Source organism: Dasypus novemcinctus, chromosome 5, assembly GCF_030445035.2.
Source record: "Dasypus novemcinctus isolate mDasNov1 chromosome 5, mDasNov1.1.hap2, whole genome shotgun sequence".
NCBI classification, from domain to species: Eukaryota; Metazoa; Chordata; class Mammalia; order Cingulata; family Dasypodidae; genus Dasypus; species Dasypus novemcinctus.
In genome coordinates, this window is record NC_080677.1 from 120205929 (window position 1) to 120220218 (window position 14290).

The window sequence follows — 14290 nt, forward strand, 5'->3', positions numbered from 1 at the left end:
TATTGCCAAAGCAAAAGTTCAAATGCCAGTATGTGTCAAGTTTTGGCCATCTAATCTTATTTAACATTAGCCAGTAGTCAGTCATTAGGCTTATGTATGGTCTTAATGTCCTACAAAAAAAAGATAAAGAGTAATTTCTGAAATATTAGAGGGGAACAGATATAGTTCAAGTGGTTGAGTCCCTGCTTCCCTTGTACAAGGTCCTGGGTTTGATCCCTGGTACCTCCTAAAAACAAACAAACCAACAATTTGGGGGAGCCACTGTAGCTCCGTGGTTGAGCGCTGGCTTCCCATACATGAGATCCTGGGTCCAATCCCTGGCCTCAGTTACCTCAAACACACACACACACATATTAGAAACTTTGCCTTATCTAAAATGTTTGTTTACATACACCTCTGATTTTATTATTTAGCCTGGTCTGTAAATTTAGCCGAAATTTGGGGGAATTGAAATTAATAAACTAAACAACAAAATGTTTATCCTCAGGGAAATGAAGAAAAGGGTATAGGGAAATATTTATTTGGGTTGTTATGCCAACAGGATAAGCCATTGCAATAACATTCTCTCTTTTCCCTCTGTCAAACTTTGGCTTGACAGATCTTTAAGAAACACTCAGTGTCCACTCTAAAGATGAAACGGAGCAAAAATGTTATTCTAAATTTATTAGAATTTTGGCTCAGCTTAAAACCCTTTTGTAATTCATACAATATTTGCCACAATTCCCTGCTATTTCCTCTTGCAGTGGACAGATTCACTAGCGATGATGAATAAATAAATTATGTGCATGTGGGAGTACACTGGGGGGAAGTGTCCAAAGTCCTAAAAGAGGCTCATCTCTACCCTGGGGATGTCACAAGGTCACTCAGTGAGTTCATGGCATGTCCTGTTCTCATGCGCTTTCTACGGTCTCACAAAGATTGGGGTTGCAAAGGGATATCTGAAGAATGAGGAGGTTTCCTCCAGCTTCAGCAGAACGGGGTTGGGAATCAGGGCCTGTGCACCTTGTAGAGGACTGTCCCAGGTGACGGGTTGAAAGCATGAGCTATAACTTACACTGAAGACCTTCACAGACTTTTCCAGGTCACACAACTTGCAACCAGTGACTCTTCCCCAAACACTTGGTTGTCCAATTTCATAGCATGGCCAAAGAACCCTTTGATTCTCTATGGCCATTTTCCCACAAATCAGAAAGAACTAGGTGATACCTAGATTTTTCATTCCTTTCAGAGGAACACCCTTTAAGTGGAGCAGGCCCCAGAAGAGACGATGGGTTTCTTACCTTCTCACTCAGTGAGCGCACCACCACCCACCCCTGCTCTCTCACAACACACAAAACCAGTGTTCTCAGGTTCTGTGCTTTGATCATTACCTTTCACTTTCCTGAACTGGCTTACTTGGCCTGCTATAGAGGCACCACTGAGGGTCAGAGAGACACAAAACCAGAAGGTTAGACTGAGGCTGTGCAAGATTAAGCAGTTAAAGCTGCAAGAGGAGTTGCTGAGGTACCCCTGACTTGTGAGCGCTGCTTAGAGCAGGGGCCGAGGGTGGCCATTTGGGTTTGAGGATCCCATTAGAGAGGACCTAAAACAGGGTGTATATTTATCTTAGTCTGAAAGAGAGGGTTTAAAGTTAAGAGGGGCATTGGATGAGCACTCATGGGCTACTTCAGCACCTCCAGCTCCTAGAAAGTTTGACATTCCCATGATTAGAATCCTTCCTCTAAGTTAGGCAGCAAAGGTAGGGACATGGTAGCCAGAAGAGTTTTCCTGAACCGAGAGGAGAGGAGCAAGTGGTGTGAGGGCAGGAAGGAGATGGAGATTTAGTGCTGACTTTGCCTGGGGAGCAGATTCACAGACCACAGAGCATCTGAGCCCGGGGGGCCCTCAGGAATCAGGAAGCCCACTCTCCCATTTCACAGTGATCGCAGGAGGCGGATGTTCCCTGGGACACTTCGGGAAGCACAGGGAGTGTGAGGGGATGAGTCCTGGGTCAGGAAGGGGCAGCTGAGCAGGTTCTGGACCACAAACACTGGGAGGACACCAGGGAGCTGTCCCAGGAGGCCTGGCCCCCGGGGCCAGAGAATTTCAGAGCTGGGCGAGATTTGGGGGGTGAGCCAGTCCCCCCCTCACTGGAGGGCGAAGGCCTGCTGCCAGGGAGGGAGGGAGGGGGCCCTGAGGAGGAAAGCACAGACCTCAGCGCTTCTTCAGGAGGCAGCTCTGACCTGACTGCCCAGCACAAAGGGGGTCGTAAATGGCATGTTTGACAAAAGACTGTCTTTATCGCCTTCTGTAGACAGACAGGGTCACACACACTGCCCTTCAGCCCCAAGCCCCTGACTGTCTCACTCTGCTCCTTCCTTGTTTCTCTGGAAACGGCTGCCTGGGTCTGAATCCCAGCTCTCCCACTCACTGTTTCCTCAAGCAAAGATACTGGATCTCTGTGTGCCTTGTACCTTCCGGACAATAATACCTCTCTGATGGGGTTATTGAGAGAATGAAATAATCCAGGTAAAACCCTTAGAGCAGTGCTGGCCCGGAACCAACATTCCAGGGCATGAGGCAGGTGCCACTGTTATTATTCTCATCAGGTTTGCTCACTCTGTTTTTCCTCTTCTTTCCTAAATGCTTTTTTGGCCTTCTCTCTACCCCCCACCTTTTCACCTCTTCAGGGCCACATGGAACTAGAGCAGGAAAGATAACTCATTGATAAGAGAAAACGTTTCAAGCCATTTGTAATAGGAAAAGCACAGGCTGTCGTCTTTAGGGAAACAAGTTCAAGAACTTTAAAGTTAATACAAAGTTTACATTCTATATTCCAATTTTCCCTATGTCCCAATAGTGTCCTTTTGAGCCTTTTCTCCTCCATTCTTAGATCTCATCCAGGATCATGGATTGCATTTAATTGTCACTGTCTTTTATGTTTTCGGTTTCTCTCGCTTTCTCTTCTTTTCTCTCCCCCCTTCCTCACCTCCCCTTCCTCCTCCCTCACTTCTTTCCTTCCTTCCATTTATGGAAACATATATACAATATAAATCTGCCCATCCCACCCCCTCCCAAGTATACCATTCAGTGCGATTAATCACATTCACAATGTTGCTGTACCCTCACCACTATCCACTGCTAAAACTTTCCCTTCATTCCAAACAGGAACACGCCACTCATTACTACTAATTAACTCATTGCATTAACCCTCCCATTGCCCCTGCCCTCGAATCCTGGTAACCTGTACTCTCTGTCTCTATGAATTTGCATATTCACTGATATTTTCTTTTTGGTTACCAAAGGGCTTAAATTTAGCAACCTAAATCTCTAACAATAGCCTCTACTTTGATACCAGCTCAATAACTTCAATAGCACACTTAACTTATGTTCTTAAACCCCTCTGTCTCTCCACTTGTTTTTTTTAGAAGGTACCAGGGATTGATCCCAGGATTTTGTACATGGCAAGCAAGCGCTCAGCCACTGAGCTCTATCTACTCCCCAATGAGGGTTGGGTTTTTTTGTTTGTTTTTAGGAGGTACTGGGGATTGAACCGAGGACCCTGTACATGGGAAGCAGGTGTTCAACCACTTGAGCTACATCTGCTCCCATCCTCCCACTTTTATGTAGTTCTCACAAATTACATATTTATACATTATAAGTCCCACATCATTGATTCATCATTATATATTATGCATTTTCCTTTTAGATCTTGTAGGAAGTAAAAAGTAGTGTTACAAATACAATAGTACTGGTATTCGAATTTACCCATATCATCTTTTCCGGAGGTCTTTATTTCTCCATCTGGCTTCAGTCAATTCCCTAGCATCCTTTCATTTCAACCTGCAGAACACCCTGTAGCATTTCTTGTAGGGCTGGTCTAGTGGTGAAGTCCCTTAGCTTTTGTGTATGACATGTTGCTTCTTTCACATCTCTCAGAATTTTCTATAATTTGCATTAGACAGTTTGATTATAACATGGTGCAGTAGGGGTCTGTTTGGGTTTAACCTGTTTGGAATTCATTCAGTATCTTGGATATGTATGTTCATTTGGAAGTTTTCAGCCATTATTTCTTTGAATAGTACCTCTGCTCTTTTCTCTCTTTCTGCTCCTCCTGAGATTCCCACAATGAGGATATTGGTACACTTGATGGCATCCCACAGGTTCCTCAGGCTCTGTTCACTTTTCTTCATGCTTTCCTCTTTCTGCTTCTCAGACTGAATGATTTTAGTAGTCTTATCTTCAAATTCACTGATTCTTCTTTCTGTCAGCCTTTCAATCTGCTATTGAACCCTCTATATAATTTTTAATTTCTGTTACTGTCGTCTTTGGCTCTGGTTCCTTTTCATAATTTCCATCTCTCTGCTGATATTCTTTTTGTCTTCATCTATGTTTTCCTGATTTCCTTTAGCTCTCTGTCCAAGCTTTCCTTTAGCTCTTTGAGCATATTTAGGACCATTTTAAAAAGCATTTGTCTGGCATGTCCCAGGTCTGGTCTTCCTGATTGATGGTTTCTAGTGCTTTAATTTAATCTTCTTTGTCTGGGCAATCATTTCCTGCTTCTTTGTATGCCTGTCATCTTTCGTTGATACTGGGGCTTTTTTTTTTTAAGGAGGTCCTGGGGATTGAACTTGGGACCTTGTATATGTGAAGCAGGAGCTCAATCACTGAGCTATGCCCACTCCTTGATACTAGAGCATTTTGATAGTTTAATGTGTTTTTACTGAAATTTAGACTCTGAGGCATCTGATCCTTATGCTTGCATTCAGCTAGTGTTATGACTGAGCTTTCCTTGAATACCAGGAGCTAACAACAACAACAACAAAAAGAAAACACTTTTCTCAGTTTTTGCAGTTTGACCTGTGCAAGTGCTCTCCTTCAGGGATTATCTGTATAGTATGATGAGTTTGGAGAATAGCTCCAGGCCAAATAGGGGCCTCCCAGATCCTTTTAGTGCATGCTTCTTGACTTGGGCCTGTGCTTCTGGCCCTAGGAAGTCCCACATTTACAAAGACAGGAATGTCCCCACTTCCCTAGGAAACAGTTTCCTCTCAGCTGGGCACTGCACTGTCTGTTCTACAGTCAGCAGCCCCTTGCCCCTGGCAGCACGAATTGGCTGCTCTCCACAGCACTCCACAGGAGAGTTCTGTGAGGGGCCTTCTACACCCAGGGCAAGTTCTGGGCTGTGGGTCGCTCAAGTCGCCACCACACAGATTGGGCCAGAAACGCACTGTGTCCAAAAGTCATCCTGCTTCCTCCGAAACTGGGACCAGGGACCTGCACAGGGAGTATGGGCCAGCACCACACCGAGCTGCTGAGGGGGTGGGGAAGGGGCCAGCCAAGGCACCCGATATCCTACTGCTTTTAAATTGCCTTTTATTTGATTTGGCTCCCACCCTTAAGTGTTTCTTTCAGTTCTGGCTTGTTCAAAGTGTGTGTGTGTGTGCGAGTGCATGTGCGTGTGTGTGGTATCGGAGGAGGGGCTGAAGCGCCCAGAAGCTTCTCACTCTGCCTTCTCATGCTGGAGCAGAGGTGAGGGGCTTCCTACATATTGCCTGAGCCTTTTTGAAACCCATCACTATCTCCTCCCCCAAATCTGAGCCTGAGAATTCTGTGCCTAAAGGACAGTGGGAGTGGGGGAGTGACAGATCTTCAAGAGAATAAGGACAGTTACTATAGTGCTGATGAAATCTGATCTCGGTCACTGAAGGGTGATTACTCATCCCAGGCTTCCAGGGCTCCAACCTTGAGAATTCTCCTCTGAATTCCCCAGTGCCCAGTGAGCTTGGAGAGCTGCCCAGCACCAGCTGTAGACTTCAAGAGCGGATTTGCTTCCTCAGCTGACAAAAGTGCACAGGGGAGTACAATAACTATGACATTAAAAGTGAATTGCTAACTAAAACCCAGGGTGGGGGCCGGCTGAGAATAGCCAAGTGGCTGCTGTCCAAAGAGGAGTATCGTAAAAGTGACCAGATGGGCTGCTGTGGGGAGGAGAGGGCTGGCTTTCTATTTCCTACCACGCCTCAGGACGAAGTCCATGTTGATGCATTTTGTTCTTTCCATTTTTCTTTCCCTTTTCTTCTTCCTTCCTTTTGTTTTCCAAAGCTGAGAGTCATATTTCCTCGCAAACCACCATTCTTAGATTTTTTTTTTTTTAGTTTTGGCATTTCTTTCCTCCAGATGAATTTCTCAGGTGGCTTCATCTGTCTTTCCTGGTGGGTTGGCCCATCTCTAGCCTGGCCCCCCACATCCCAGCCCTTCCCAGAAATTGCAGTCACCACTCATGCTTCTGCACCCTCAGCTTCAAAGTAAGAAGGCTGTGATTCATTATTTTCAAATGATAAAAATGATGAAAAAACCAGGATTTAAAAAAAAAATTTTTTTTTAAGTTCAGAATTAGCTCAAACGTCTAACAGTATCTCCTTCTGGACCTTCACCGATTTAAGAAATGGCTTTTGCAAATCAATGACTAGGTTATTAGATCAGAGCCAGGGATCCCCTGATGGGGCAGAGACCAGATTCAAGGGGGCCTGGGGATAAGGACAGGGGAGACTCCAAAAAGCCATTTTCCCCCATCATTCCCTGGCCTGCCAGCAGGTGGCACTCTTCAGCGAACTTTTCCAATGAGGCAACTCAACCTCCACTGGCTTATCTTTCTGTGATGGCCTGAACTACAACTCAAACTGGGGCCCTCCTATCCAAAACCACTTGAGAGAAAGCACACTCAGACCTCTGCCTCACTCCCCACCCCTTCCCAGGGAGGAACAGATCAATTCCTCTCAGTTGGCTGCACCAGCCATAGGTTTTACAATACTGTTCACTTGTGACTATGGGACTCGGTAGCATCCTACTGTGCAGTGAGTAGGTGTGTGTTTATACATATATGCTTTATTTTTATTTTTATTTTTAGGAGGTACTGGAGATTGAACCTGGGACCTTGTACGTGGGAAGCAGGTGCTCAACCACTGAGTTACATCTGCTTCCAATGATTTATTTTAATAGTGAGAGAAAGGGATGCCTTTAGGGTAAAGTGTGTACTTTTTAGCATGGCACTGGAGACCTTCATGAACTGGCTCTGCCAACCTCTTGCTAATCTGCCTTTCTCCCTCTCCTCCAGCCACAGCAAACTACTCTGCAGGTCTGAGGGTGACGTGCTTGGCCGCCTGTCCCTGCCTTTGTGTAGACAGCTCCTTTTGCCATCTGAAATGTGTATTCTACTTGCTCTTGGTTTTAAGACTCAGAACTTGCCTCCTCTGGAGTGTGTGCCCTCTCTCAGTCTCTAGAACTCACTGCCTGTAATCAGCCTTTACCACATGATACTGTTACGGTCTGCTTACTTTTCTGTTCCCCCCACTGGACTGAGAACTCTGAGGACAGGGCTGTGTCTTTGATCTCAGTTTCTCTGGTACCTAGTAGAGTAGCAAAATGTGTGAAAAGTAAGCCAGAGACCAGTTAAGTAATACACAAGTGCAGGCTTACCCCATTTCATACAACAGATGTGCCTTACAAACATCCAATCTTAGCTTCCTACAAACTCTGATCTCAGAGGAGCTTCACCTTCAATCCTAGGCCATCATCTGTTCTACACACTTTAGACAGTTCAAGACTAACTGTTATTCAAACATTTCTGCAGAAGTAGCCAAGGTCGGTACCTGAGCTTGTCTGCAATGAAGATGACCCTCCTTTCCAGAAGCAGGGAAGCAAAAACACAGACCAGGTGGCGGACGCTGAGAGAGGAGAAGAGAGACTCAAAATCCACGTGTTCAAGTCGGGAGTCCAGTGGGCGACACAGTTCAATCACCTGCCAGGGAACGGGAGCAGCCATGAAGGAGGGGCCCAGCCTACTCAGCCAGGCCTCTCAAGGTGCTGCAGTCCCTGGGGCTTGGAGGTCCTCAGCAGGGTGACCCACTGGCAGGGGAAAAGGGAAAGAAAACAAAAAGCAACACAAAAGGGATTGGGGAAAACAAAGATCCCGGGGGGCTGGGGTAGGAGGTACCTCAGCAGGGAAGTGAGAACCTCCCACACAAATGCAAGGTTCCCCTCACTGAAGTGCCACTGCCATAGGTCACTTCAGAAGGCAGGGCTCTAACCAGCTTGAGAAGAAGGCCAGAATCAGGTGGAGATGGGGACCGAAGAAGGCATGATCAATGGACCTTGGCCCCAAATGGTCAGGAAGCTCTCCCTGGCAATGACATATCTGGACTCTCTATTGAGAACTCCACGATGGTCCAAAGCTGTCTTATCCATGACAGTTCTTAATCCATGAAGTATCTCTGTCTCATGAGGTCACAGTTTATGCAGAATGACTGGCAGATCCAAGCAGCATTTTCAAGACTCACTTTCTTTAGAGGCAATTCTTAACGAATCTTAACCTGTTTCAATCACCTTCTACTGATGCATCTTTTCAGCTTTTATTGCTTATAGTACGCATCTCATTATTCTGTACTTATCGAAATGTTCCTTAATTCACCTCAAGTTTCTACTCAGGTGTATGTTATGTTTTTTTTTCTCATTAAATGGCCGGCTCCTTCACAGTGAGCAGAGATGGTCTTTATTCTCAGCACAGCACTCACCCAGTCCAATGCTCCACGCAGTGGGGCTCCCACTGTTAACCTCCCTGCCATATTGCCAAGGCCAAACCCTCTATATTTCTGGTATGGAGATGGTTTGGGGTTCTCCATCAATAAGGAGACTGCTTCTCTCTGTGTTGGGAAATTGCGTTGTCCCAGAATGTCCCAGACTCATCTTCACTCCCTCCTTTGTCTCCAGAGGTGACATGGTAGGCTGAGGGCCTTTGGAAATGGACATTCAAGGCCAAATGGTGTCTGCCTCCTGATGTCCACAGAAAAGGACAATGAAGGAACTGAAAGGATGAAAACAAACTCTTTCATCAAATCCCAGTCAGGCCAAGGGAAAGGATATATTTCAAATCCTAGAGTGAATAAAAAATAGTACCTAACCTTGTCTTCCCTGAAAAGAATTGGTTTTATATGTTGATTTTATAGGGGTGAAGCAAACCTAAAAAGTATATAGGCTCAAGTAAAATTTATGAATGATAATGAGCTATTAAGAAAAGTCAAGGCTGTTCAGTGTCTGTCTCTAACCTGCAAGGCCAACGTCTTACAAAAAAGCCATCATGTGCTGTCATAGCATCGTTCTTGAGAGTTGCTCTCTATGATAGAATCCTGGGCTGGATGGATTGGACTCAGGATGGAATTTATGTTGCTTTTATATATGAGTGATCAGGGCCAGGCTGAGGAGTAGAAGAGGACAACACAGAACTTGGGGGCCCCTTGAAAGCCTGTCGCTTTACCATGGAGTCTTAGCTGTCAGGGCCACTCCCTCCCCTACAACAGGAAAGGAATCTGACAGCTTACCTCAGTTCCTGATCCTGGCAAGAAGTTCTTGACAATGATGGTTTTGCCCAGAGCTGGGAAAGGCGCCTCCATAACACTTCTCATGAGGGGCTGTACTAGGGCAGGAGAGATGCCTCGTCGTTTTTCCACCTCATCCAAGATCTACAAGGGTCAGAAAAACAGCTCAGCTTTTCTAAAGTGCAGAGTGTCAAGGTGTATATCTATTCTAGACAAAGCAGGCCTGTAGTGACTAAAGAATTATGGGCAGCCCTGCAGACCTCATCAGGCCAAACTTACTGTCCTTCTGACCCAATGCATTAATGGCTCCAATTCTCCCCTCTAGGAATACACTCCCTTTGCCATTTGACTCTGTAGTTCTTCCCACTAAATGGGTGAAGTATATTTTCTTGCCTCCTTGTCTTGCCTCCTTGACTTTGGGTTTGGCCAGGTGACTGACCAGGCATATATATATATATATATATTCTCGATGAATGCAGTATTGTCTCCAAGGGGGTGAAAACTGGTTGGATATGGGGCTTAGATATTATAATGATTCCATAGTACATAAACAGATAAACAATGTTTCTGTGTTATTAAAATTTCATGGGGGCTAGTAAGCCAATGAAAAGATGCTCACCATCATTAGCCATTAGGGAAGTGCATACCAAAACCACAGTGAGATACCATTTCACACCCACTTAGCAGGGCTGATATTTTAAAAATGGAGAAAAAATTCAGTGTTGATGTGGTTATGGAGAAACAGGAGCCCCCATACATTGTTGGTGGGGCAGTAAAATGATGCAGCTGTTGTAAAAACAGTTTGGTGCTTCCTAAAAAAGTTAAACATAGAACTACCAGAAGACACAGCAATCTCACGTCTATGTTCATGCCTCAAAAGATCTGAAAGCAGAAACTTGAACAGATATTTGTACACCAAAATTCATAGTACCAATATTCACAATAGCCAACGGGTGGAAGCAAACCAAGTATTCATTGACAGATGAATAGATAAACCAAATGTGGTATAGACATACAATGGAATTTTATTCAGCCATAAAAAGGAATGCAGTTCTGATATATGCGACAATGGATAAGCCTTGAAGACATCACGTTGAGTGAAATAAACCAGATAAAAAAGGACAGACATGGCATGATTTCACTGATATGAAATAACTAGAATATGCAAATCCATGGAGTCAGAAAGTAGACTGCAGGTTGTCAGGGGTGGGGGAGAGGGAAAGGAAGTCAAGGCTTAATGAGCGCAGACTTCGTTTGATGGAAAAGTTTTGATAATGGAGGGTGGTGATGGTAGCACAACACTATGAAAATAATTAATGCCACTGAATTGTGGCATTAAAATAGGAAATGTTATGTTGTATACGTATTGCCATAATATTACAAAAAAAGTCATGGTGATAGCCATTAGGCAACTGCAAATCAAAACCACAATGAGATATACCACTTCATACTCATTTAGGATGGCTATAATAAAAAAAAAGATGAGATCTGGTAAAGATGTGGAGAAATCAGAACCCTCATTCACTGCTGGTAGTAATGTAAATTGGTACAGTCACTCTGGAAAATAGTCTGGCAGTTCTTCAAAAGGTTAAATATCGAGTTACTATATGATCCAGCAATTCCAGTCCTAAGTATATTCTCAAGAGAAATGAGAATAGACCTCCACACAGAAACTTGTACATGATCATTGTGGTGCTATTATAATAGCTGAAAAGTGGAAACAATTCAAATGTTGATTAACAGATGAATGGATAAACAACATGTGCAGTACCTCTACAATGGAATATTATTCAGCCATAAAAAGGAATGACGTAGAAGAAAGAAAAATAAAAAAGAACAACAACAAAAAAGGAATGATGTACTAATACACACTACAACATGAATGACCCTTGAAGAACTTATGCTGAGTAAAAGAAGCCATTAACCAAAGACCAAATATTGTACAACTCCATTTGTAGGAAATGTTCAGAATAGGCAAGTCCATAGAGATAGAAAGTTGTCTAGGGCTGTGGTGGAGGTAGGAGTAATTGGGGGGTGACTGCTAATGGGAATAGGGTTTCTTTCTGGGGTGATAAAAATGTTCTAAAATTCTTTCTGCTGGTTATACAACTTTGTGAATATGCTAAGAGCCATAGGATTACATAGTTTAAATGGGTGAATTGTATGGTAGTAAATTTTATCTCAATTAAAACTGTTATTTAAAACATCCAGGGAAGCGGATTTGGCTCAACTGATGAATCGTCCGCCTACCACATGGGAGGTCCAGGGTTCAAACCCAGGGTCTCCTGATCCGTGTGGTTAGCTGGTCCATGCATAGTGCTGACATGCACAAGGAGTGCCATGCCACGCAGGGCTGTCCCCCGCATAGGGGAGCCCCACACACAAGGAGTATGCGCTGTAAAGGAGAGCCTCCCTGAGCCAAAAAAGCGCATCCTGCCCAGGAGCGGCACCGCACGCACAGAGTGCTGACACAGCAAGATGACGCAATAAAAAGAGACACAGTTTTCCGGAGCTGCTGACAAGAATCCAAGAGGACACAGAAGAACACACACAGTGAATGGACACAGAGAGCAGACAATGGGGGGTGGGGGCCAGAGAAATAAATAAAAAATAAATCTTAAAAAAAAAAAATCCAAATGGAAGACCTTCCATAATCTAGATGTAAATCAAAGAGTCTAAATACAAATGCCATTTATAATAATATCATATGTAGCCACTGAGTGTTGAAATATACCTAGCCCAAACTAGGGTGTGTTGTAACTGTAAAATACTCACTGAATTTTTAAATAACACAATTAAGAACATTAAACATCTCAATGATTTTTTTTTAAAGATTTTTTATTTTTTTCTCTCCCCTTCCCCCCCCCCAGTTGTCTGCTTTCTGTGTTCATTCGCTGTGTTCTTCTGTGACCGCTTCTATCCTTATCAGCGGCACCAGGAATCTGTGTTTTTTTTCTTTTCGTTGCATCATCTTCTTGTGTCAGCTCTGTGTGTGTGTGGCGCCATTCTCAGGCAGGCTACACTTTCTTTTGCACTGGGTGGCTCTCCTTACGGGGTGCACTCCTTGCATGTGGGGCTCCCCTACACGGGGGACACCCCTGCATGGCAGGGCACCCCTTGCGTGCATCAGCGATGCGCGTGGGCCAGCTCCACATGGGTCAAGGAGGCCCAGGGTTTGAAGCGCGGACCTCCCATGTAGTAGGCGGACGCCCTATCCATTGGGCCAAGTCCGCTTCCCTCAATGATTTTTATATTGATTTATAAGTTGAAATAATATTTTGGATATATTGAGCTAAATAAAATGTATTGTGAAAATTTTAGAAAAATTTCTAGGGGGACAATTAGGAAAAAAAAGTTTAAAAAGGCTGCTTGGGGGATGATAATAAAAAAAAGGTTAAGAAACACTGGGTTAACAGAATGAAGCAGAAGTAACAGTATGCCAGGAATAAGCCTTGGCCATAGGAGGCCCGCCCTACGTGTTCTTGCTTGCCTTCTATTGCCTCTGCCATAGCCATGAAACTAGCATACATGGGACAGGCCTACTGCTCTAAGGAGGATGAGAGATAAGTAGGGCAGACCCAGCCCAGACCTGCAACCTAAAGCAGAGATCAGCCAGCCTAGATCAGCCAACCCTTGGCCTACTTGCAGACACAAGCAAACCCAGTGGAGATTAGCAGAGCTGAATGCCAGCTGACCTGCCCATCCATGAGAATAAATGACTGCTGCTTGAAGCCACTAAGAGTTGAAGTGATTTGTTACTCAGCATTATTATAGCAATAGTTAACTGAGACACCTTTCTTCAGAGATTCTGAGAGCTACACTTCTTTATCTACAATTCCTCTTTTCTGTTCTAAATGGCAGTTTGCAATTTTAGCTATCCTCTTCCATACCTAGAAATAGCCTGAGTTCCGGGGATCACTTAACCAAAGCTGAATATTCCTTATATGGTCTTTGACAAGTCATCATATGACACTCCTAAAATATCCCCAGTCATAAGGCTGACATGAAAAAACAGGATCCTGCACCACACAAGCATGTTAGCACGCGTACTTGCTCTGCATCCCCTGCCCATGGCACAGTAATGAGGCTTCTATGCACTCCAAACCTCCACTTGAATACTGGGCTAATTCACATGAGCTCTTCCACTTCTAGCTAGGACAACCATTCCCACACAAAGGCTAAGACCTACGCCTTATTTTCACTTTAAAGAAGCCCACGTGAAAGACTGGCATAAGCAGCCACATACAACTATGCTGAACTTGAAGATGACCAACTTTCATGTAAAATTATTACCACCTCAGGTGAAGTGGAGGCAGGACCATGTTTGAGATTACATGAATAGTATTAACTGTTTTCCCATTAATACTTTTTTTAAAAAAAAGATTGATTTATTTATCCCCCCCCGACTTCCCCTCCTCCCGCCCTGCTGTTTTTGCTGTCTGTGTTGTCTTCTCTTCTTATTTTCTCTCCTCTAGGATTCACTGGGATTCGATCCTGGAGACCTCTGATGGGAAGAGAGGTTCCCTGTCACTTGTGCCACCTCAGTTCCTGATTTCTGCTGTGCTTCACCTTGACTCTCCCCTTCGTTCTCTTTGATGTGTCATCATCTTGCTGCGTGACTCACTTGTGTGCGGGGAACTGGCTCATCATGTGGGTACACGCATGGCACTTGTGTGGGCATGGTCTGCCGCATAGGCACACTTTCTCTTCTTTTTTTTTTTAAAGATTTATTTATTTATTTTTAATTCCCCCCCTCCCCCGGTTGTCTGTTCTCTGTGTCTATTTGCTGCGTCTTGTTTCTTTGTCCGCTTCTGTTGTCATCAGCGGCAAGGGAAGTGTGGGCGGTGCCATTCCTGGGCAGGCTGCTCTTTCTTTCCCGATGGGCGGCTCTCCTTACGGGGCGCACTCCTTGCGCGTGGGGCTCCCCTACCCGGGGG

The 14290-nt window shown here is 44.6% G+C and overlaps 1 protein-coding gene across 7 annotated transcripts in view; it reads right to left on the minus strand.

Moving 5' to 3' along the window:
• DENND2A (DENN domain containing 2A) overlaps nt 1–14290 on the minus strand; it is a 164959-nt gene that overhangs the window by 22276 nt on the left and 128393 nt on the right. For 5 of the 7 annotated variants that reach the window (XM_071215312.1, XM_058297474.2, XM_058297476.2 and 2 more), the window contains 2 exons: nt 9357–9497; nt 7632–7780 (listed from right to left, as the gene is read on the minus strand). In XM_071215312.1, coding sequence (XP_071071413.1) covers nt 7632–7780; nt 9357–9497 — 290 coding nt within the window. The remainder of the gene's footprint in view (nt 1–7631; nt 7781–9356; nt 9498–14290) is intronic. The other 2 variants (XR_011648882.1, XM_058297477.2) reach the window with 1 other exon arrangement.